Here is a 25,403-nt window from a genome sequence, read left to right on the forward strand (position 1 = left end):
AGCCTCCCATCTCCTCAGTATTCTCCCTGTCCTCAGTCATACTACCTATCACATTCATTGATTAATTATAAAGCATCAGAACCAAAGAACTGGGGGTTTTCCCACTGTAATAAATGGAGATAGAAGAAGAGGAAAAAAAAGGAAGCACACACATAACTTTATGTCTCCATATTCAGGCTACTGATTTTTTTACTCTGATGCCTCAGAGAATGAATAAAACTCAACTGCACAGAATGCTACAGGAACAGAAAGTGACTTACCACTTGTCCTTAATACCTGAAACATTAATAGTCTACATGAAGCTAAGACAGCTTCCTATGCGGATGACAGGTCTACGTAACATCATTTCTCTAACTGAAATTAACTTGCATGCATGTGGCAGCCTCAAGCTCCATTTCCTTCTGTAATTCTGCATGTTCTCCAGCAAAATTACTGTTATAGGTATTTCTTACCTAAGACAAAAAACCAAACAGAATGTAAAATGCTACCATTCCCTACACATACGCACCCACTGAATATCCAGTCAGCGAGCAAACTGGAAACTGCCCATTTCCTGTTTAATTTAAACTTCCGGTACCCTGATATAATTCTACATGACAATACAGAAAACCTGAATGAAGTACAAAACTAACAATTAATATGATATATGTCATAAAAAAAACTCTAATAAAACAGCAATCATTCCATCACACACTATTTAAAGGAATTGTTATTTCCATCGTTTACCTAGTCTAGTGCAGCACTGAAACGTTAGTATTAAATAATAGGCAAGCCTGAAAAAATAAGTAGGGGAAAAAAATGTATCTTTCCACATTTTTTTATTAGCATCTTCTGTCCACAAGAAGTATTTCTGTTTCACAGGTACTCTAAACTTTCTGAAGAACGTGTTTTGGAGAACAAAACACATCAGAGTTTATGACCTCTCCTGAAACCTGCAACACCCAGTAAGCCTGGTACAGAGACAGCTTTACGTCAGTTCAAATGCCATCAATTTAGTTTATGTCAAATAGGGGAATCATGCCAAATCATAAAAAAAAGCAATGAGGCTACACAGTTTCATATAATAAAACAATAAATAAACCCGCAAGTGAAGCATGAGGCATTTTTACAGCTTTTAAAGTTTGTACATACCTTGTACAATCCAATGCCAGGATCAATGAGAAATGAGCGAGATGATGTAGACGGCTGACTGGGTGATCCACTACTGGTTTTCTTGACTTTGTTCTTGCAGTTGGAAACTGCGCAGGAATTGACTTGTCCATCCTGATCTGTCACAGAAGCAGTGGTAGGAGCTTCAGATTCAGATCGTATCAAAAGCTGAACTATGTCATTTAGTCCAACATTGTAGTCAAATAAAGTGTGTCCATCTTCTAGCTGTCAAAAGAAAGGTATACTTGTAAAATTCTACCATGAGGCACCTAAGTAGTTTCCAAAAGTTCCTTTCACCAACAACAGTTGTACAGAGCAGAAGAGGCATGCCATCTATTTCTGGTAAATAAAAACTTATGTCTTGAGTATATGCAAAAGCAAACTCTCATCATTTACCTCCAGCCATGATTTTATCCAACGAAAATCAGTGAAAGGCTTAAAATGAGAAACAGACATCTTTAAAGACTTCAGACTTTTTGATTATGCATCAACATCCAAAATAATGCAGTGATTTTCTCATCAAAAAACAGGTAGGATCTACGTAACCACTTACACAACATACACAATAAATGTAAATACATGTGGTAATTTTTAAATTAACACTCACTTTCACAATTCACTCTTTCTCAATCTTTTCTAGCAAGCAAGGCAGTACCTGATACTTGCTAATATTGTGCAAACTATTTCCTAAATAAAACATCTAGATATAAAAGAACCTCATACACATATAACTCCATTTACTTTTCAAAACTTTAAGATCTGTATGTACCCTGCAAAAGCAACTACACTTAGAGGGAAACAACACCAAACTACATACTGGGCCTTAAAAAGGGAGTCTCCTACATTGAAAGCATTCAAAAACATTTTTATTCCAGATTTAGCCAGGTTTCCTGTTCCACAACTCCAGACCAAAACAAGATTATTCACTGAAATTGAATCTTTAAACTGGTCAGTTTATAAGCTATTATAAAACTGAAGAAACAAGCACTGTGTAGCACTCCCTCAAATAACATTGTACTTCAGGCCCCACTATATTCCAGATGGAATTAGATCCTGCAGAACACCAGAATATAAATAGAAATAGACTGTTTAATCATATATAGCCCACAGTTACTAAACATTATTTTGGGCCCCGCTCTGCAGTTTTAGGATACCTGTTATTATCTCTAAGGGATGATCTCACCTTCCCACAATTAAGCTAAGAAGCTCACACCTAAAAACAAGTTGTGTGCCAGCAGAAAATAAACAAAGGGAGCAGTGACCACTGCTGCTTTGCTCAGTTAAGCACTCTTAATGACCTACAGCATCTTTGAAGCACAGATTTAATTTATCTAAAAGTATAATTAATTGCTTTGGAACATCAAAACTTGAATTTACTTTGTTACATTTTAATTCATGTTTCAGTGGGAGAAAAATGTGCATGGCTAAAAAGCCCCACCTGTTTTCAAACTACTTTTGCACCAAAAAATTACCTGACCTTTTTCCAGAATAGGTGCTATTTTCAACATCACCGTTTCAAGAATCTTTTCAAATAGATCTGTTTTCATAAGCTTATGGGGAGTATCAATACAACATGAAAAAGTAGGGAACAGGAAGGAACAGAATAAATAAAGAAGGAATTTTTCAGCTTCATTCATTCAAATGATCTCAGGATAGACAAAAGTGGAAAGCCCATTTCTTCACCTCCTCTGCTTTTCAAAACAACTCTAAACTGCAGAGGACAGTTACAGACATAAACTGACACTAAAAAAATCAATTAATTCTTCTTCCATTAATTTAAGATCTATGTAAAAGAAAAGAAAGAAAAAACCCCAACAAACCAACCTCTCAGCACTGCTGATAACTACTGTAATCCACAGCTGGGATGTGTAAACAGTACTCATAGTTTGTTTCAATGTAACTGAAACTGACCCGGCTGCCTCATCAATAGCTATGGGAATGATCCTTGTTCAGCTGTTCTCAAACCAGTTCAACACACAGTAGACAGAATTGTGCCAAAGATTTTGATGCTGTAAACTATTAAATGAACGAAAGTCTTAAAATGGAAGTTTGCAGCAACTGTTATTCTACAGGTGACTACTAACACTGCTTCATAACCTCGAGCTTTAGGCTAGGGCTTCAAATAAGCAGCAAGCTACTAAAGCAAGTTTAAGTAACCTTTCCTGTCCCACCCTGTCATACATTGCTGTGCTTTTGACAACAAAGGGGACAGAAGTGTTCTTACAGCCCTATGACAATCCAGATTTGGGGGCTTTTCATGCCACAACAAGTTTGTACTTTCACTGTTAATATTACTGAAGAAGTTTAAAAACTGCTATTCTTAGATTCAAAGTACAAATAAACCCAAAACAAAGATAATCATCTTTCAATAAATATGAAGGCAGGACGTGGGGTGAAGATCCACATTTCTGGAGCTACTACTGCTTCTCAGCACTACTCCAGGCCCACCTGGAAGATTCAACCCCCTACTGAGTGATTTTTTTTTTTGCAAAATGTTCACAAAAATTCAGTGGTACATATGCAAAATAGATCGCTTCTGAAATAATGAATAAATTGGATGTTATATGTTATTGGAGACAATAATGTCTACTTCATTTTTTCATTTCCCATTGGTCTGGACAAGCTGTGGCAGAGGTTCCAGTGTGCAATTTCTAGAATCCTATGCTATGACAAAGTCTTCTGAAAGGTAATGGAGTGGAAGAGAAATGGATAACCTTGTTCATGGTAGACTGAAGTTACGCAGGCAACAGACAGGTGAGAGCAAAGAAATATTAGCATTGCTCCCTTTCTTTCAGGACACTCAGTGTATAGCCTAACAGAAAAATATTTTGAGGTACTACAGTTTATAAAGTTAATTCAGTGAAGATGTAAATCTGAACAGCCTGCATGATTTAGCATAACTAGGTAACCAGTGTTAACACTCGACTAAAAAATGTCCTGTGTCTAGTCTTTGCGATCTATTCATCAGTTATGTCTGCAGAATAAGTTGTATCTTCAATCCACAGCTGAATCCTCCTTATTAGCATGAGAAAGTCACAAATAAAAAATATTTTTTTTTAAAAAAGGAAGAAGACAACTTAAAAATAGTAATCTGTCCAGGAACAGTTATATTTCATATGTTCAGAAAGCAAGACATACCTAGGCTAGACAGTGAGTAAGAAGGCACCTTATCTAACAATGCACACACCCACCACCATGCACAGACACCTATTCCTCCACAGGAATCAAAGAAGCCAGCTTTCATGAACATGAACTAAATGGTCAGCAGAATAAACTGGTGACTGCAAAGTTGTCTACTTTACAGTATTAACTTATAATGAATTAGCATTCTGTTCTCTGCTCAAGTGGTTGTATGTTGGGGTTTTGATGGTGGTTTTTTTTGTGCTTAGTTTTTATAATCAGTATTCTTTGCAGGAGTATTTAACGACTACAGACTACTACTAGCGATGTCACACTTAAATCTGAAAGCACAGTAACAGAGATAAGATTAATATAAGCACACTTCAAATGAGGCAGGACGTAGTGTTTGGCAATGTGATAGGAAAAGAGCACCTGTTTATAGTATGAGCAAAAAATATATTCCCAGAATATCAGCAACTATATAAATGTAGTCTAATGACTCAGCAACACTGCCTGCCTCTGGGAACAAAGCAGAGAAACACTAAAACTCAACTAGTACAATCAAGTTCACATGTCAGTTGACCGACATGAACTAATGTGTGTATCTGCAGATATACCAATACCCACCATTATTGCATCACTGAAAACTGTAACCTCTGGAGTAACAAAGTTGGAAAACAATCAGTGTATAAAGACCTCCATTTGACCACAGATTGAGAGAAGAATTCTAAGATGCTGTTTCTTGAATTACTGAGACTATACTGACGTTAACATAACAACGGGACCTTGGCCAGCAAGGCTATAACCTCACAGACTATGAGTGTAAGGAAACAGTAATGCAGCACACCACTTTACAGTGTGTCTGTTCCTCCAGATGCAGTAGTATCTTCCTACTCTTTCCCAAGCTGGCCAGGAACTGGTAAGATGACTTTTCAAATTATACTAATAAAGCAGTATCAGATGCAGAAAACTCAGGACCTATCACTATGTCTGGATATTAGCAAGCAGTAGGAAAAAAAGCACAATACCTTCCTTTCTACAGACAACTACCATTTAAAATCTATTCTGGAATACAGTATTTCTTTCCCAAAAGAACTACACAAAAAAACCCTGCAACCACCCACAAACAACCCACATACAGCCCCACCCATACCTCTTATTTCCCAACAAACACTGACTTACTATGTCATCGAAATTCAGGGAAGCATTACCAAATTGAGTTCCACATAACCTCACAGACAAGTTAAAATATTCAGTCCAGAAATTTTCATCAAAAACAGTCTGGCAATTTGTGGGACTAGGTGACCAGCCTCCCCGTCAGCTTTATGGTACACTCACTTCTAACAATAGTTACTTATATAAATATATAAACAAATTAACCCCGTTCTGCTGCACAAAGACACTAAGAAGATTCCTTGAGAATATATTTGCCTGGACAGTGTTATTAAAAGAAAAGAAAGAAATATTACATGTTTACTTAATCATTCACTAAACATTCAAGGACACTTGTCACTCCTAAGTTTATACATGCAAGCCAGAAACAAAAGTTATCAGGCAAATACCAGATAACCAAGCCATATCCCATTCAAGTCAGTTATGATTTCTTAATTGGGGATTAGAACACATACTCAAGCAAAAATAACTGAACAGGCAATTTTATTTATGAAATTTTGCTAGCTCTTCTAATCCCACTGTCATTAAAAAAAAATGCATTTTTTTCATTAGCACTACATTTCACTTTCAGTTTTTCTTTCTCTTAATGACTGGCATGCTTCAAAAGCCCTTAATGCTTCATTAACATATTCTGAATGAAGTGACACTAAAGAGCAGCTAGATTTACTGTATCTAACACTCTTTCACTATACTAAATATCCTGAAGTACAGAAACAGATTACATCTTTCAAATGTATTTTCACAGATCACGTTATAGACACTATCAATTTCAAAATACTTTTAGACAAGGTTGTTATAAATACTTAAAAGTAAGACAACACTGTGCTTACACTACTACACAAGAGAAGCTGTAGCAATGCAATAACTGGAATTGATACCTACCCATTATCACTGTTAGAACTGTCTTGTAACATCAAGCCACTAATGACTTTAAAATCCTGTAGAAACTGCACTTAGATGAACATGAATGATCATGCAGAGTGCTGTATGATACATTACTTGGAAACAAAAAAAAAAGCTTGACAAGTAATTCACCAATTACTATCATATTAACTTGTCTACAAGTCCCAGCAGAAGCACAGCTCGTCATGGGTTATATAACATGTAGAGAGACCTCCCAAAAATCACATAATCATTCCTGTAAGGACACATAACCCACTGTTTTCATCTTCAAGTGTGATCCAAAAGGGTAAGTTCATAGGTTACCTTAATCCAGCCATTACACTTGACAATCAAGCTCTTTAATCGCTGATAGAAGTATGCCTTTGAGCATCTTCTGTTATTTCCTTTTCCAAGAATTAGAGCAGTGCCTACATCTAGCAATAAAGATGAAAGAAACTATAATGAATGCAAAAGAGGTCTTTTAATTAACATAGTATGATGAAAAGTTAAGTGACATCAGTCTTTTATTCTGTACAGGTACTACATGCACCCTACAAATTTCTTTAACAGGAAACACATAAGGGTAAAGAGGCTCAGGTTCAGCAGAAAAACTTGTTTTGCGTAACTCCTGTAAACAACTCTCAGAGTGTAAGTTAGTCTGAAGAAACCAAGAACCTGTAACTTCCAGCTGGGTACTCACTGAAAGCAAGCAAAGTGGACTTTAGAATTTCTCATATTCTCAATCTCAAGACTGATGTACAAACCTAACTTCATCTGCCTGCAAGAAGGCTGCTGGAATTGTAATTCCACTTAGTATTTTTACAGAACCTTTCAAACATATATCCAACCAGTATCCAGTAATGAAAAGTCCAACTGAAAATTCAAAATCAGCTTTCAAGTACACAACAGTGAGTTTTGGGCCAATGGGACAAACTCAAGTCAAGAAAATTTCAATAATCTTTACTATATGACATTAGACATTTAGCTCATGGACTTCCACCACTCACAAAGCATACTCAGTTTGCTTACCCTTTCAAAGGTGAAGGGGAACCTGAACATGTAATTTTATTCCAAAAGGAAAACTGTAGCCTACACCTGGATTATCTGGTATTTGAAAAGAATGTTTCAGGATTCCGTGATATTTAAGTTCACGTATTAACCACATTCAGAGTAGTAGGTACATGGTCACTTTTTTACAATAACTGTGTACTGGAACTGTTTCCCAAGGAAGTACAGTTGTCTCAACTGCAAGAGACAAAAGCTAACTAAAAGAGAATTTAGTAGTCACCTGCATAAAGTCACTGTCTTTATATGATTTTGAATGTCTAGTATGTGCCGCCTCAAAAGTGTTTGGAGCTCCAGGAGATTCACTTCCTCCTCAAGCAACTAGATTCAACAGTACTTGCAGCTCCCGTAACAGGCTGCTCTGTCAAAAAATATGTTGCCTGGAGATCATCCTGCTAAGACAACCCACCTTCTTCCTGCACATGGAACACTTCCACTGCTATCAGTGACACTTTTTTAGTGATGTAGCAGTAGCTGTTCAGGGCCACAAAGATATTCCTGACCCTGCACAATGAAACTCCACTTGGACAATCCATTATAGCAAGAGAATAAAAAGGCAAGTAACCACACCCAAACATGTTTAAGCAAGACTGCTTATTCAGCAAATTTAGTAGTTCCTTCTCACTTTTCTACACAAGACCACTTCTGAAAAGCGGGCTTGATTATACTACCTCTACATTTTAAATAAGATTTTCAGCATATACATTGTGCAGTCACAAAGACACCCTGTTCATATGGTTTCCATCCTGGCACTCAATGTTTTCTCTCCTTTCATTACTGCCACTGCCATTTTTTTTTAAGATCCTAATAGACACCAAACAGCAACACCTATCAGTCTCATATAAAAACTAACTATAATAAAAGGTTTACTTTCCTAAATTGAAAATAACTTTAATCTTGCTTGGAGAGAAATACCAAAGAAACCCTAGGACATCTGTATTGGTACTTTTTGTCCTTTGCTCTGTAACAGGCTCCTCAATGAAAGAAAAGCTCAAATAGAAACAGACTGAGACTTTACAAACATGTTTCTTGCTTGCCACTAGAGGCACCATAATCCAGAGTTTCATATTAAAAGTCCCAGGAATGACAATCTGTTCTCTGAGATTCACATTAACTTTTTATTTTTTAATAGTTTGAACTTCATAGCTTACTGTTAAAAATAAACACAGATGCAAATGGCAGATCATTGACTCATTTCAAGAAGGAGAATTTGCTCATTGATAAAAAAAGATAAAAATCATTGCTCTGTCTTATTCACTCCCTCCTCTTAGTACTCTAGAATTATGGATCACGTAAGTAGGTGAAACATCTAGACAAGCAAGTTCACTGACAAGACTCTAGACTAGACCAATATCCCTCCAGAACAGAACATAGGCAGATCACAACATTTTAAAAAACAGTAACCAAACTAGTTCTTAAGTGTGTGGAGAATATGGTCCAAATTAAGACTCAGTTCTGTCCTCCTCACGCAATTCACATTTCAAAGCAGCCTAGTATCTGAGAAAGGTTCTTCTACAGTTACAGTGACAACCAATGAGTTTGATTGAAGCACAGGGTAAATGTGCTGCTTCAACTCTCCACACCAACAGCAAGTTTGGCATGCTACACAAAGCCACAGAACCTAGAAAAAAATAACAGAACCTTGTTGTTGACACTGTCTGTAATTACATTAATCTCAATACAAACACCATGATAAATGTACATTAGTCATCTGCATATTCAATCAACGAGACCAGCCTTCCTAAGAAGAAATTCACACTCTTCCTGAAGTTCAGGAATTAAGTACAGAAGCCTCAATTTTAAAGCCATGTTCTCCAATAAAACAGCATTTTTACACTGTTACTACAAAATTATTTGCAGACTCTACCAGTGATACTAACACATTTTACCTTTTGAAATTCTAATGCAAAAAAGATTCCAATGTACAACACTAGTGCCAACAGAAAAACAGCTGGAAGTCAAGAGCTCTAAGAAAAGACTTCTTGATTTATTCAGATCAAGGTGAAGGCAGCCATTCGCAGTCTCAACCAATGACTTCTACAGGCTTCAAGTCTGCACCTCTTTCAAGTTAAAACTTTTTAACAATAAGTTCAGACTTCAAAGATTATTTCTTCCTTTATCAATGGATGAGATACAGAAAAACCCTATTAATTTAGATATGACATTTTCTTCTTGGATGCAATTCTAAATCCCGCTAAAGAAACAATTGCTCATTGACTTCTAGTTGGAGATGAAGTCAGAGCAGTAAGGTTTCTCTCTCCTGCAGTTCTCAGGAGTCTTCTAATTAAGTAAATAGAAGTTTATGGTGTCTTCTGGCTGATATTCAGGATTAACTGATGCTTTGGTAACAACAAAAAAAAAAAGTATGCCAAAATGTAAAGCTGCACTGACATTCTTAGAAGCATGGAAACACTCAGTTCATCTCTGTGCTGATCAGATGAGTGCTCAAGTAACTCATGTATGATGGTATGGGCTTCTATAGCACACGGTAATAAATTTAGCCACAGCAGAGCCAAGGAGAGCAAATGACTAACTGTGATTTTTAAGAACACCTGTAATGAAGAACTGGTTATTATCTGAACCTTCCATAATCAACAACAAAAGTCTAAAAAGAGAAATACATGCAATAGCCAAGTATGTCAAGGAAGCTATTTTTACATGATTTAACAGTTAAATGATTAGGAATAGAGATCCAGTTAACAGCTTTTAAAGAAGAGAATCATGCCATAATTTCCATCAATATAAATTATACAAACATTTGATCACACTTCATCACTGGAAATCCTCATCATCTAGTTGTCAGTGTAGAAACCTTTTTGCATGATGGAGCCCAGCTTTCCTGGAGATGCCTGCTCATGGGATGCAGCAAATGAACTCCTTGTTTTGCTTTGCTCATATGCATAGGTTTTGCTCTACGTGTTAAACTGTCTTTACTGCAACCTGATACAAGGATTGTTTACTTTAAAGAAAACAGGAAAGAACCTGAAAAACAGAGGATGTCAATCAGCCCTTACAGTTACCATGACATGGCCTTGGGAGAAGGAATAGACACCAGAAATAGATGAAGCTAAGAAATAACCAAATAAACTCAAGGAGAACCAAATGGTTCACGAAACCAAACAGAAAATTACTTGGAACGACATGTGAACCACCCTGATTAGTATATTAAAAGATCCACCCTCGAGCAAAGAGAGACCCCTGCTAACCAAGCCAAGCCACCTCCCCACAGAATGTGCCCAGTAAAAAGAAAGAACGCTGTACCTTTAAATGGAGACGCTCGTGAGAACCAGCGAGAACCAAGTGTGACTAAATCTAATTGTAAACAATTGTTCAAAGTGTGTAAAATGTTTTAGCATGCATTAGGAGGTTCTCTAGCTTTATGGATCTACCACCCAGCACCCATCTCTGCGCAAACATGCAGTAAACAAGTACCTCAGCTCTCTGTGTGGATCTGCTCTTGCACACCAGGTGAAGAACTCAGATTTGGGACAAATCCGTGAGCTTCCCCACTTTTACCATCCTGATTCTCTCCCCCATCGCACCGGAGGGGAGTGAGCAAGCAGCTGTGCGGGGCTTAGCTGCTGACCGAGGTTAAACCACAGCAGCCATGCATCAGGTGTGTTCTGCATCTAAGGGTTTGTGGTTGTTGGGTTTTTTAATATAAAAAAGAACAGTTTTCAAGAGCTTCCAGATTAATTAAAATAGTACAATTGCTAGATTATTTTAACTAGATTGCACAAATATACATGCCACAAAATATAGCCTTAACGCTGGCTGCAATTTCTTTCAGGTTATATTATGTTTTTCCAGCTTCTTAATACTGAAGTCATGCATACCAAACAGTATGAAGTATTCTGTTTTCACATATATTTCAGCTTTTCCTTGAGTTTGTTTAGGTGCTTTGAATAACAAAGACAATGGTACCACGGACTGATAGGTTGCATTAGTAGCTTGACAGTAAAAATTTAAAAAGAAGCTGATTTCAGTAATCTTCTGCAATCATATAAAGAACTTGCTAACAGGGCTACCAAACCTACTGCCAGGTAAGTTCAAAGTATACTTCATGAATGTTTTGGTCATTCTGGAATGCAGCCTGATCATATCTGCCCTGAAGACTCCAGAAGACTCTCTCTTGTCAAGCTACACAGTTACTTGCTACCAGCCTCAACAAAGAATAGCTATCCCTTCCTTCCCAAGACTTCTTCAAACTGTTTCTCCAAAACGTAAAACTTAACTGCTCCAGTTGAAGATTTCTCACACCCAGAATCTGCCTGAAGCATATGGGGTTTGGACAGCTTCAGCTGAAAATGTTTACAATTTTCCAAATAAAATAAAGCTGACAAAAGATTGTGTTAAGAAACTTTTTTTTTTTTTATGACTAGGTTTAGCACTCCCATTTTTCGGGAAAGACACCACAAATAATCCTTTTCTATCCTTTTCTATTTCCAGAGGAAATTCACCCAGGCTGGAAATATTTAAGGCGGTATTAAACACAGTTTACAAACCTAAAGCTTAAAAGCTTGAACTTCACACAAGATTCTATCCACTACTCACGTGCCAGTCCAAGTCAGCAAAAGTTAGAGGTGTCATATAGGAAAGGCTATAGGTAAATCAAGGCATATCCTATTGCCAGATTTGTAACTCTGTGTTTCACTGAGGCTGCTATATCACAAGGATGCACTCATGAAAAACTAAAGCTCCTCCACTCCTCCTACATGTACTGTCTCAGTAAATCCACAAAAATTAAATCCACGGGCATTACAAACTAAACAGTCAACCTGCACAACTACGTAACACGATGCATACTACCATACATTTTTGTGCATAAAAGCAGAACTGTGTTTCTTCCAGTGAAGTAAGCCTGACTTCCAACTTTCACATCAAGTAAATAAATGGCTTAAATACTTTCACATCTACCTGCTGACTTGAGTCTCCCATGAAACAGGTTTGGAGTGTCTCCCTCACCAACAAGATTAATGACTTCAAAAGCAATTCCAGTCACTGCCTTTTTACATATACTGGCAAGAAACACTTGGACTCCAACATCCTTCTTCCCTGACTCTGGTAAGCACTACGGTAAAGCCACTTGAGATAATGGTTTCTTCAGCAACAGCCATTTACAAGTTTCCACTGAGTTCAAATTCCAGCAGGGTGGGAGAGGATGATGGAAGAAGCCGACACAAGATTATATTGGTTTCTATATTCTATAAACCATACATCTTGCTGAAATACAACAGTGCGCAAGTTTTGTTCTATGTGAAACATAACTTGGTATTAATATCCCTACAGTCTTCTGGACAACCTTAAGTTCTCTGGCAAGTTTTCAAACTTAAACTTCAACATGTGTCTTACACCTTCTCCTCTAGTCCAATTACAGAGGTGTTTAAGGCTTTTGAACAATTTGAGTATCCTTGGGACGTTGAGACCAGCACACTGGTGACCCTGATCCTATTGCTGGGAATGCTGAATGTGGTTCAAACCTTGCTGTGAATTAAGCAAGTAGCTGCAGCTATTCCAGCATCCACAACAAGCACTACAGCTACTCAAACCCATTCATGGGATTGCTTTTGCTCGAGGACCTGTGTGCACTTTGTGGGTAATGAGTGAGGATGGGGAAATTGGATGTGTGCCTCAAGGGGATTTGGTTTTGGATGAAAACAGCCAATGTATGATGTTAATGGCTAGACGCTATCGTATACTGACACTTCTATATGTCCACCACTGCACCGGGCACCTTGCAGTGCCGGTCTCTGAATCAGGAATGGCAGAGATCTGAACCTGACTCTCTCCTGATTGCCACATCAATGAAAAATTAACTTGAACTTTTAACAAAACTGGATCAGCACAACTGTAACTGATGGCTTCAAGATACAACAACCCAACAGCTCACACCACCTTTCCTGCCCTGAAAAACTGTTACAACACATGTAGCCCAGTATCATGGACTAAATGAACTCAACAGATTTTTTTAGAGGGAGAGTCCATAGACTAAAGGAATGATTTCTGTGTGTTTATATTAAAAGACAGGAAAGGTGACAACGTATTGGAAAGCATAGCATGACATAAATTGTACGGAATGACAGCTGGATACTATCCTGGTTTCGGTTGGGATAGTTGATCTTCTTAGTAGCTGGTGTGGTGCTGTGTTTTGGATTTGGTGTGAGAATAATGTTGACAGCAACAACTAAAAACATCAGTATGTTAAGTAATGTTTATACTAAGTCAAGGACTTTTCAGTTTTTCAGGCCCTGCAAGCACAAAGCCTGGAGGAGCACAAGAAATTGTGAGGGGACACAGCCAGGACAGTTGACCCAAACTAGCCAAAAGGATATTATTCCATGCCATAAAACACCATGCTCAGCATTCAAACTGGTGGGAGATGGCTGGAGGGGACCAATCACTGCTTGAGGACTGGCTGGGCATCAGCCAGCAGGTAATGAGCAATTGTACTGTGCATCACTTGGGTTTTTTCCCTTCCCTTTGGATTTTTACTTCTCCTTTTCATCATCATTTTATTTTATTATTATATATAATATATATTATATTTATTTTATATTATTAAATTGGTTTTATCTCAGCCCTTGAGTTTTACCCTTTTCCCCCCAATTCTCCTCCCCATCCCATTGCAGGGGGGACAGGGCAGGGAGCAAGTGAGCAGCTGCCTAGTACTTAGCTGCCAGCTTGGGTTAAACTACAACAACTGCTCATTTTTTTCCAACACTGTTACTGAAAGCTAGAAATCTCACAATGACTATAGCTTGGTCCTACAGAAAATCTGCTTTAGTAGGTCAAGATGCCAAGAACTTGTTTACTATGTCTCCTTCACTTTCACGAATGAAACTGAGAATTTCTTTTCTCATCAAGAAATGCTATGTAGTCCAATTAGGACAGGGAGAGAGTATGCTCTCAGAAGACAGACTGTCCTGTGTTGTTTTTCTGTATTTTAGAAGAACTCCACACAATGCATTTGAATTTACAAGTTTACTCATAGTTAATACTTAACAACACAAACCATTAGATGAGAATAGTCTATGGTGGAGAAGGTTAAGATACAATTTATTCCAACATAAGGAAATACTTGTGTCCCTTCAAGAAACTCCTTCCAGCCAATGATCGAACTTCTTCAACAACGAAAGCAAGAGACATCACTGCAGGTTTCTATGTTCAGTTAGACCTCTCTGCAGACTCGGCTATTGCACAGTAAAGAACTATGCATACAATACTATTTCCTTTCCTCAGAAAGTTCTACTTTGATCTACAGAATGACTTGACTTCTTTGTCTGCAGAAGTGTGGATCCCCAGACTCCAGGATGTCCTCACAGACCAGATGAAGGTAGAGTAATACTGTCTTGCTCACTCTTCAGTGCCACATGTGCCTGGCTGCAAAAGTTGAAAACCGGAAACCAGTCTGTTTAACCAAGTAGTGCTCTTCCTGGTTTTACAAGGAAATAAAAAGAACCCAAAAAAGCAGTAATACAAAGTACTACATTAATCACAGCACTAGGTTTTCATCAGTACTTTCAGGTAATTTTAACCCTTTAGGAACAGGAGCGTGAAGTAGTGCCCACTTAAGGTCCTGCATTTCCACCTGAATATCAGACAACAGAAATTTACAGTTTACCACATCTACTACATGAACTGGACACAGACATCCCTAAAGAACTGCTAAGTAACATCTCTAGCTCAAAATGTTAGTTGAAGCTGTTCTCGATGGCAAGCTAAGAACATTAAGTTATTGAAATTGCTGAAATTCAGCCCATAAGCAGTGACTCGCTGAGGTTTCTGTATCCCTACAACCTCATATGCCTCCCATTTCTAGGAGGTTATTTACCCAGTCTTCTGGCAACCACCACGTACTAGGTTCCAGTATTTCTAGAAGTTCAGAGAAACTACAGCAAGCAGTACTCTCCAGCAAGATCACAGTTCTACCAGCAGACTGTAGAGATTTAACCATACTGAGTACTAACCAGATAAAATAGGAAAAGAGTTTGGAGTAGATTTTTTTACCAACACAAGCAGGAATCTTCCGTTTTTCCATGTTTCCATCACACTATGCTGCTTTCTATTGGCATCCCATTTAATTGAAATGCCCTTTTGTAATCTTTTTTTATCATAGCCCTGAGAGAGTTGAAGTTGTTTACAGTTTCCTTTGCTCATGTCTCTCAACATCCAGTTGTACTTGTGCAAGACCAATCCTGCTGACCTTTTTTCTACTTACTAGCACTAAGGGACCAGAAAGGCAATCCATAACCATCAAGGAAACTTCAGAATTAATTATGATAATTGCAAGAAAATAGACATAAATGGCAACTGAAGCTGTAAAAAAGAACTCCCTAACTCTTCACTGAACACAATCTCAACTACGTCCTGAACTGGATAAACCAAGTACTAAGTTCACAAATGCTGCTCATGTAGGCAACTTCATCTATAGTATTTCACTATTCTGCTTTCTCAAGCAAGACATCTGTTAACTAAAATGTCAAGCTAATTGGTCTGGCCACTGACAGACTGCATAGAAAAGCACAACTCATTACAGGCACGGTCTTCCCTGCTTCTTGGGTAAACCTTGTGTCCCACACTGCACTGAAACAGGTGGTGTGCTGGCACAGCAGCACAAAGCTAAAGAGGTTACACAACCTCAAGACCAATGTTCCTTGATTTGGTCCTTTCAGCAAAACATGAGGTTGTTCGTAACGGTCTTGATGGACTCCTCCTAACAAATGCTCACTCTCACGCATCTATAAAACACAAAAATCTACTAATTTGCTATTGGGTTCACAACCTGGGCTTAGCATCTAGCCACTAATGCTTACCTCCTAGTCATAGTTAAATTTCTATTTTTTACTTTTTTTTTCCACCCTTGTTTGTAAAGACACACACTTGGGTCTCTCTTGAGGCAGAAATCTCACTGCCTTGCGTTGCTCCGTTTAGGCGAACACTGCAACACACATCTGTGGTAAGAAGGTGCACCTTAAGAGACACTCTCCCTGAAACACTCCACACATCCAGCATCTTTCTTGTCAGGTCACAGCTGTGCCTCTCAACGACTCAAGCGCCTCATTTACGTAAGGCAGCTTGAAAGGTTACACCCCTCAGCAACAAAAATACGACCCGAGGCAATATACTCGGAGCAGAACATACTTGGCACCGGAGGGAGGGTATCAGCTCGCAGCGGGCTTTCAGCCAGCCACCCCGGTGACGACGATGCCCGGTCGGGGTGAAGCGCCCCTCCACACGGCCAGCAGCCGCCCCCAGCCCGCCCGCCCCCCGCGCACAAGTTGTGCCCGCGCAAACTAACCCCACGCCGCCGCCCCCCGGCCCGGCCGCCACGGGCTCGACCCCGGCCCCCCTGCGGCGAGGCGGTGGGAGAGGACCACAGCCGGCGGGACCCGAAAACCGTTACTCCGCCGCGCCGGGGGCACGGGCGCGACGCACCGAGCCCGCAGCGGGCACCGCCGGCGCATCGCACCGCACCGCCCCTCCCCGCCACGTGTGGGCCCGGCGGCGGCGCTCCGCCGTGGAAACCGCCCGCGGGGCAGCCGCGCCACACGCTTCCCGCCCGCCCCGCCGAGGCGGTGGCAGCGCGGGCGGAGGGGAACGGACGCTCCGCTCCCGCGGTCGGGGCGGGGAAAGGCGAGCGGAGGGGCTTGCCCGCAGCCCCCCGGCCGCCTGTCACTTAGGTACGATAAAGGCAGGGGCCGGGGGAGGAGCCTCCCGCGGTTCAGGTGGGAAAACAAACACACAAAGGGGCCTCGCCGGCACCCGCTCGCCCTCGGGGAAAAAGGCGGGCAGGAGGGCGCGGGGAAAGCCAGCGCGGGGTCCCAGAGCCTCCGGACGCCCGGGCTCCCCCCCCTGCCCCCTAACTTCCCTCTAGGCCCGACGGGACGGGAGTAAACAAAAGCCGGAGCCAGAGGACGACACATGGGTGGAGACGGGGACATCCGCGCCGGCCCGCAACAAAGGGCCGAGGCCGGGAGGGGACGCGTGGAGCAGGGGGGAAGCCCCCAACCGCCCGCACCCCCGCCGCCCGGCTAAGGGCGTTCCCGCCTCACCTGCTTGCCCCGGTAGAAGAGGCGCTGGCGGTCGGGGCTCACGCGGAAGGTCTCCTGGATCTTCTCCCGCAGGCACTCGATCTTGGTAAGGCGGCTCAGGTCGTCGATGGTCTGGGTCTCGGTGCCGTCTATAGTGCGGACCTGGATCCACATGGTGCGCTCCCTGCCACTCGCTCGGCCGGCCGCGGGGAAGGGAGGGAAGCCTGGGGCACGGGTGGCAAAGGGCTCCGCTCCCCGGGAGCGCCTCTGCGGCGTGCGAGGGAGAAGAAGAGGGGGCCGGGCGCTTCCCCCGCTCTTTGTCTGGCTCGGTGGGGCAGGATTTTCAAATGCCGCGGAACAGACACGAGCCTCCCCGCCCGCCGGGCCGCCGTCCTCGCTCGGAGGGGTGCGGAGGGGGAAGGAGACCCGGGCCGATCCCCGCCGCTTCCCGATGGCCCGCGCTGCACGCCCCCCGAGGCGGCACAAGGCGAGGCGGAGTCTGGCGGGAACCGCCGCAGCCCGGTCTAACGGGCGCCGCCGGGAGCCATCTCCCGACTCCGGGGAGTGTTTACCAGGCGCCGCCGCTCTCACATGGAGGTCACGGCGCCAACGCTGATCTCGCGAGAGCCCCCGGCCTCGGCCGTAAAGAGACAACAACACCGGGGCGGAGAGAGCGCGGCGAGCGGCCGGCACCACGCCCCCTCCCCCGCGCTCGCGCCGGCCGCCCTCTCGCCGCATTCGGCGCGGCGCGCAGCCCCGCCCGCGAGCCCCGCCCCGGGCCCCGCCCCCCGCGCGCTGCCCGCACGCCGCGCGGTCGCGGGCCGGCGGCGGGCGCCAGGTCTGCGGCGGGGGGAGGGGCTGGCGCGCGGGGGGGGGAGCGGGAGCAGGCGTCGCCATGGCTGCGGCGGGGGCGCGGTGCGGCCGGCCGCCTCTCGGGGCGGGAGCCTGCTGCAGGCCTGCGGCCTAACGCCGCCCGCGAGCTGCCGGCGGAACGGTGCCCGCTCCCTGACACCCGCGCCCCGGCGCTTCCACGGGCGTCAAACGTCCGCGCGGCGCGGTGTAGCTCTGCCGGAAAAGCTGGGAGTGGGCCGGGCTGCGCCCCTCCCGTTAGAAATGAAAACACGGGGCAGACTGCGAAAGGCGAGCCTCGTTTGTGCTTCGAATCTGGTACGGGCTTGACTTTCTGTATTTCTGTAAATCGGGTAATTCTGCAAATTAACGTCAGAAAAATCTGGATTCACCATGCTGTTGTGGGCAAGCCCTGGCAGGCAGCCGGGCCCCACTCGGCCACTCTGTCACTCCCTCGCAGCCAGGTGGGAGTCAGGAGGGCAAAAGTGAGAAAACGCTGGTCAGGATAAAAGACGGTTCAACAAGTAAAGCAAAACCTGTGCACACAAGCAAAGCAAAATAAGGAACCAATGCAGTACTTCACTTCAGCAGGCAGATGTTCAGCCATTTCTAGGAAACCGGAGCTTTGCCGCATCTGAAGGTTACGTAGGAAGACAAAGTGTCGTAACCCCTAACGTCCCACCCTTCCTCCTTCCCCCAGGTTTTATTGCTGAGCATGCTATGGTATGATTTGGGGTCAGCTGTCCCAGATGGGTCCCTTCCTAGCTTCTTGCATGCCCCCAGCCTGCTCGCTGGTGGGGCAGTGTCAAAAAACAAAACGTCCTTGATCAGCACCATAGCAACTGCTCTGAAGAAAATTCACTCCATCCCAGCCAAAACCAGTACACATGAATACTGGTAAAATGCTATAGAAATGTGTCTGATATAGGGCTTGCTAGAAACAAGGAGATGCAATAATGGATGGCTTTGGGAGGAATTCTGAGCAGCTTTATTGTCTAAGACTTTGGCAGCTGGATTAAAACACAGATTACAAGATCCAGATGACATCTGTTTTAGCCTTTTTGTACCAGGTTTTGTAAATACCACTGGCAGGGTGTTGTGTCAGGGGAAGAAACAGACCACAACCAACAGTTACTAGAACTCTGTTTATTAATTAGACTTACTATTAACTGGAGATAACTATTTGCATTGTACATGCAGGTGCTGCCTCACACAGTGCACACACTTGTGGTCACCCAACTGAAGCAGCAGTGGAGAGGGCAACCCCAGTAGCTCACTCAGGAGCCAGGCCTCGTACCCACACTCCAGGGGTTTGCAGCCAGCTGTGCACAGTCACACACAGGGTCCCTTCTTTCAGCAGGTGTGCTTATATACACTGCTCCGTGGTCTTTGTCCACCTGCAGCAGCTGCTGCCTTCTTGCATGTGGTACGGGTTACATGACCCATCATGGGTGCCATGTGTGCTGGAGACAGGTTCAGCAGCTCCTTGGTACCCCCGTCTTACCAGTTTTTGATCCAAGACCACTGTGAGTTCTTGGGAGGCTTTCAGATGCTGTCTCCCAGCATGTATTTTTCCCCTTTTCATCCTGATGTTGTCTGGTAACTATTTTTCCAATCACACACAGAGGCACCTATAAAGCCCATTTGCACAAACACGGCTTTTAAGACACAGTACGGTAGCAAAGTTTCCTGTATTTTCCTTTCAGGGCTGAGAAATCACACTGCAGTTTTGAGTGAGTTACTTAAGGCTTAATTTTGGGATATTGAGCATGTGCAAAGGCAGCTGAACAATTCAAAATTTCTTAATTATTCTGTTAATCTGTTCCTTTTCTCTTCATCCTTGCAAATCTATCTCTGCTTTTGTGGTAGCACACGGCTTTCTTTACTGCCACTGTTACAGCATTTCACCAAATGGCCATTTGCACAAATTCAGAGTTTAGTTTTCATTTTGTCAGTAGTAACACAGTCTCAAACGCAAAGACTCTACTACACATGACCTTTTGTGATCTGTTGGCCACAGCCTTCTTGGCTTCACTGAAACATTCAGTGATTATTTAACACAGAGGTGTACAGTAAGCATGTGGTTTAATTGTCCTATCTGAAAAAAAGGATAAATGAAGCTGTCTTCAGCTTTACCTTTGTTACACTCCACCTCTACAGTAAAAGGAGCATAGTCTCACTATAAGCCCATTTCCAGAATACAGCCTTTCTGTTGAAGCGAGCAGTAGAATGTGTCTTGCAACGGGGAAGAAAGATCTGAAATAATTCGGACATGGGGTATGTTTTACCACCTTAGGGAGAATAGCATCAGTTTGTGCTAGGGAGAATTTATAGGATAGACTTCCTAGAAGAGAAGACATTCTTTGATACGAGGAAAGAAAATAAAAAAGCATCACATTGTTACACCACTATACCTGGAAATATTTTGTCTAGCTGGGATTGTAAAGGAGATCAGGTTGCTGGCACACAAGTGACCGGTTAGAAGGAGCAGTTAGCTGTGGAGTAATTATAGGTGGTTTGTTTCATAAGATGCAGTATGTGCTGGAAACTATAATATAAAGCAAAAAAATTGTATAAAAATTCTCAACAAGGACTCTGAAAGCAAGTGTGAAAGTGGACAGTTATTGCAGAGGTTAGAGAAAAAGAAAACTTGATATTTAGAAAGCAATAACATCCTCTTTGGGATATGGTTATGCTGATGAAGTTAGGTATTGGTAAAGGAGAAACTGAGTAGCATAGTACACATGATGGACTGGGGTGATGGTAGCAGAAGAATTACTAGAATTGTCAAAAAAAGTGGAATCATTCACCTGGTGTGCAAGAGCCAGTTGACATACAGAGTCAAGGTATTTCTTTATTACAGATTTGCGCAAAGCTGGGAGCTAGGTGGTATTCCACAAAGCAAGCCCAAAACTGAGAAGAACATTTATACAGTCTAGTTATACATACATGTTTTCAAACCTCTACCTAAAAGATACTATTTATTGGTAATTAGTTTTTCACTGTAGCTTTCTATGGGTCTGTATATCTCACACTTCAGTTTAAAGTTACAGTGTATTTTTAATTCACTACCCATCCGAGGGAGGTGAGGGGGTGGGTCTTGTAGTCCTGAATTGAGTCAGTGGTCACAGTCTCCCCCCGCCACCTTTGCCTTTCCCCTAGTTACAGTTTCATTCTGCCAACTTCTTGTCCTTGTTGCAGCTGGCTGGCTGTTGGCACCTCCTGGGGCAGAATGTTCCCTGTACCAGGCTTGTAGTTCTCCTTCCAGGGCACAGCCATCAATACAGAGCTACAGAGATGTGACTAACCTAACTTCACTAGAAGAAGAGATTAATTTCATGTTGACAACAGTAAGATAATGGGGATAAAATGCATAGCTAGACATCAGAATGAACAGGACACAGAGAAAAGGAGTCAAGAGTGTGAAAGTAAAACATGGGACTGGTGAGGAAAGTGCAAAGATGTAATTGGAAACAAAACCAGAAAACAGTGACAAAAAAGTATAAATGCATAGAAAAGGAAAAATTGAAATGAGATTTTAGGAAATAAGACAATGCTAGTTTTCTTAGAGGAAAACTATAAAACAAGAATGAGAAATTAAGTGAAAACTAAGTAAATTGAGAATGACATAACAGTAGGCATGAGTTTGTTTTGAATTTAAGGAATTTTTTAATGATTAAATGTTCAAAAGCAAACCATGATGTAAATTGGTTGGGGTTTTTTTGTGAGATAAACTAGTTAACAGTTTAAAATTATGGGATGAAATATGGGGGCTATTAGAATGGAGCCTTTGCATGTGTAGACATTTTCATAATTTTCCATGGGTAGTTTGCTTTAGCATGTAAATAAAGATAATTACTTGCTTGAGATTATATTGGTTCTGGTACTTGAAATTCTGTCTGAAATCTTAAAAATTTTATGTTTGTCAGTAGGAGACCTCTTGATGGAATGGCCTTGATGTGGATAAAGTCATGGGGATGGGCAGAAGAAGCCAGAGATGAGCTTGACAAAGAGACAAATGCGTATGACACGTGGGGGGGGGGGGGGGGGGCATGAAAGAATGGAAGCGTAATACAGAGCAAAGGAAGCAGAAAGAAGCCCCCAGAAGAGGGAAACATATGCCACTGAGATTTCAGGATGACCTATGCAAGAGGAGCAGGAAGCCAGGAAGGAGAAGACAGAAAATCTTTTTACAGATTTATTTTTCTTGTGAGCTTTAGACCTGGAGCCTTCTAAAAACTTGTAGGCAATGTAATAAACTGTGTGAGTGTTTCATTACTGTTTTGCTGAGATGTGCTGATGTGCCTTCCAGGGAAGAGGAAGAGAAGAAGGAAATGGGAACTTAGTAGAACTCCCGTGAAGTCAATGTGACTTCATTCCAGCACAAACATGTTGGGAGAGCAAACCAGACTGGCTGACTTAATTAATTTTATTTAAACTTGATAAAGAGAGCAAAAGCAAATGCAGTATAGTTGTTGCTGATAACGTAGCAAGCATATGTAAGAATGGTAACCTATATGTAGAGATGACTGTTCTTTTCATCGTGTAAGGGGAGTTTTGAAATACAGGAAAGTTGTGACACTAAGAGTTCATAACATAACTTTAATTGATTATGATAGGAATAGAGAAAGATTTGATATGTATGATAAAACCAGTTTTCTATAGCAAGGCAGATAAATAATAAATCATTTAATAACTGCTTAAGAAATTTAAATGCCAGGTAACACTACTAATGCTTAGTTGGTTAGGTGGGATTTTTTAGGAATGAAGGGTAATCTCAAAACTCATCATGTAAGCACAGAAGTTAGAAAATGAAGAGCAGACCTGGTCAAAAATACCCACATTTTGTTATGTAGAAGGAGAGAGGCTTGTCTAGTTTATGTCCTGTTCTCTGTTCTTTCTCTGGCTCAGAAGTGGAAGTCCCTTTAAGTTTGAGCCTCTATTATTTTAGAGAAGATATGAAAGGATGACATATACAGGGCCATTTAATACTTTCCACAGTACCATTATCTTTTATGTGGGTATTTCCTCTTTAAAAACCAGAGTGGTGTAGACACGGTCTTATCCTAGAGTAGTATCCAGTCTTCAAAACTTGGGCTAATTAGGAGGAAAAGCACCAAAGCCTTGGCTTTTTTTAGAAGTCTATGTGTTTTTTCGCCATGGTTTTAGATTTGTGAGATTCTTTTCTTACATTTCTTGATATTTTCTTAATTTTTTCTCAGTGTGACAGAATACTTTCCAAAGGTATAATAATTTTCAAAGGAAATATCAGAAACCTTTTCTGAAGCTGTAGAATTTATTGTGGTAGGCCTGGTGTTAGGATAGATAGGTTGCCCATTATAGATGTGTTTCCAAATAATGTCACTGTTGTTGGTGAGAATTAAAGCTATATGAACTTTTAGCTGGCAATCTTATGAGATAGCTCAGGCTAGCAAAATAAATTGGTAAGTATGATAGCAATTGATAACATCTTGATGTGACTAAAACTTGAACTTTACTGTAAGCTACTGTTCAATTGCATAATTTATAAAGAACATTAATTTTCTTTATGATCCAATCTTTCTATTTCCATCTGAAACTGTGTGATTCACATAATTGATTCTTATTGCTCTAATGTATTTTTTGCTTCAGGTGAGCATCCTGTGTCACCAGCAGTGTACATGCTACTGTTGTTGGCATTGCACAAGTAGAAGAGACACTGTTTTGATCTCATAACTGAATCTGGAGCGTTAGCAACTGGAAGCAGCTCATGAAAAGTTCTTAAAAGTATAGTGAATCAAGTCTTCTGTTGGTTTTACTTGAAATTTTCCAGGGAAACAAATTAGGCTATTGAGATAGACATTTCCATTAATTTCAAAGGAAAATTTCTATTGCATCTGGGCCAAACTTTGTAGAAAAGCTTATTTAAAATCAGTAGGGCATTTATAAAGCACTCATGACTTATAATTTGATAAAATTACTCCTTGAAAACCAGTGGAGCATTCATATGGAATTTTCAGAAATGGCAAATCTATAGTTCATCTACTTTCATTTCAGTAAGTTTAGGTTCATGAAGTAGAAGAACTTTACAGCTAGGTTTATTATATATGGGATAAGTAGAATAGCAGGAGTTTCAGCTTCAGCTTCCCAATTGTTTTCAAAGATCATTCCAAATCTTTAGGTTAAAGAACTACATCCTGCAAAATTAAATGTAACTGAGCACTCTAAAACCTTTTACGGTCTCCTGTGTGTTTCTGAAATCTCTAGGTATGCCATTCAACTCTTGTATAGTCAAAAAAATAACCCTCGTCTCACCTTCCACACTCTGTAATGAACTGCATTTTAGTTAGTGAGCTGGCTGAAATGTGAAAATGTATCTCTGATTTGGGAGTATGTGAAAAATAATTGCAGTGAGAATTTTTACTACAAAAATAATAAACCTACAAACCCAGACTAATAGTAGAAACATCAAAGTAAATGTAATTATCTGGGTGTTGTGATATCCAGCGCTAATGTTATTTTTTAATAAAGTCTAAGAATTTGTTTGGTGTAAGCCATTGTAGACTTCTTGCATGATTACTGTTTTATCCATGTAACAAGGGACCTCTTGCATTCTTCTCCACTCACAGTAATGCAGAGAAAACTGTACTTCACCAGTTTTGCAGGTAACTTTTAAAGAAATTGGAAAGTAACCTTTTCAGTGGTTATATTAACCAAAAAGGATGCGTGGAAGCCTTTGTCACTCACATCCCTCAAGACAAGTTTTCAAAATTTGGGAAGGCAATTTTTTACCACATAAATCATATTTTTTCTACTAGAGCTATTTTTCCATACATGCAAAAGGACCCAAATTGAGACCCCATTTTGTCACAGCACTCTCCAAACTAGCCGGAAGCAACAAGGTCTTTTACCACCACATACCAACACACACTTCATGCCAGTCCTTCTGCTAGTCTCTCCTCATCCAGGGTGTGCACTCTCTCTCCTCTCTGTGCTTCTTCCTCCTCTCTCTTCCTCAGCTGCTCTCTCTTCATTGGCTGCCCAACCTCTTAACAGAACCAGCCACACCTGTACCTTGTCTACGTCAGCCAACTCACCGCCCCTGAAGCCAACCCACAGCTGTAAATTATCAATATTAATTAACCCAGCTTCATT

The 25,403-nt window shown here is 41.4% G+C and overlaps 1 protein-coding gene and 1 long non-coding RNA gene across 4 annotated transcripts in view; one reads left to right on the forward strand and one right to left on the reverse strand.

Annotated features, from left to right (window-relative positions):
• UHRF2 (ubiquitin like with PHD and ring finger domains 2) overlaps nucleotides 1-18,078 on the reverse strand; it is a 95,289-nt gene extending 77,211 nt beyond the window's left edge. For 2 of the 3 annotated variants that reach the window (XM_040579329.1, XM_040579328.1), the window contains exons 1-2: nucleotides 17,442-18,078; nucleotides 1,132-1,374 (exon numbers count right to left, since the gene is read on the reverse strand). In XM_040579329.1, the coding sequence (XP_040435263.1) occupies nucleotides 1,132-1,374; nucleotides 17,442-17,594 (396 nt within the window). In that variant the 5' untranslated portion in view covers nucleotides 17,595-18,078. The remainder of the gene's footprint in view (nucleotides 1-1,131; nucleotides 1,375-17,441) is intronic. The other variant, XM_040579331.1, reaches the window with a different exon arrangement.
• Nucleotides 18,079-18,394: 316 nt separating this feature from the next.
• Nucleotides 18,395-24,801, forward strand: LOC121081695. The gene is made up of 2 exons (XR_005825762.1): nucleotides 18,395-18,587; nucleotides 22,199-24,801. It is a non-coding gene; the product is annotated as an uncharacterized LOC121081695 (long non-coding RNA).
• Nucleotides 24,802-25,403: the final 602 nt, after the last annotated feature.

Source organism: Falco naumanni, chromosome Z, assembly GCF_017639655.2.
Source record: "Falco naumanni isolate bFalNau1 chromosome Z, bFalNau1.pat, whole genome shotgun sequence".
In the NCBI taxonomy this organism is placed as follows: domain Eukaryota; kingdom Metazoa; phylum Chordata; class Aves; order Falconiformes; family Falconidae; genus Falco; species Falco naumanni.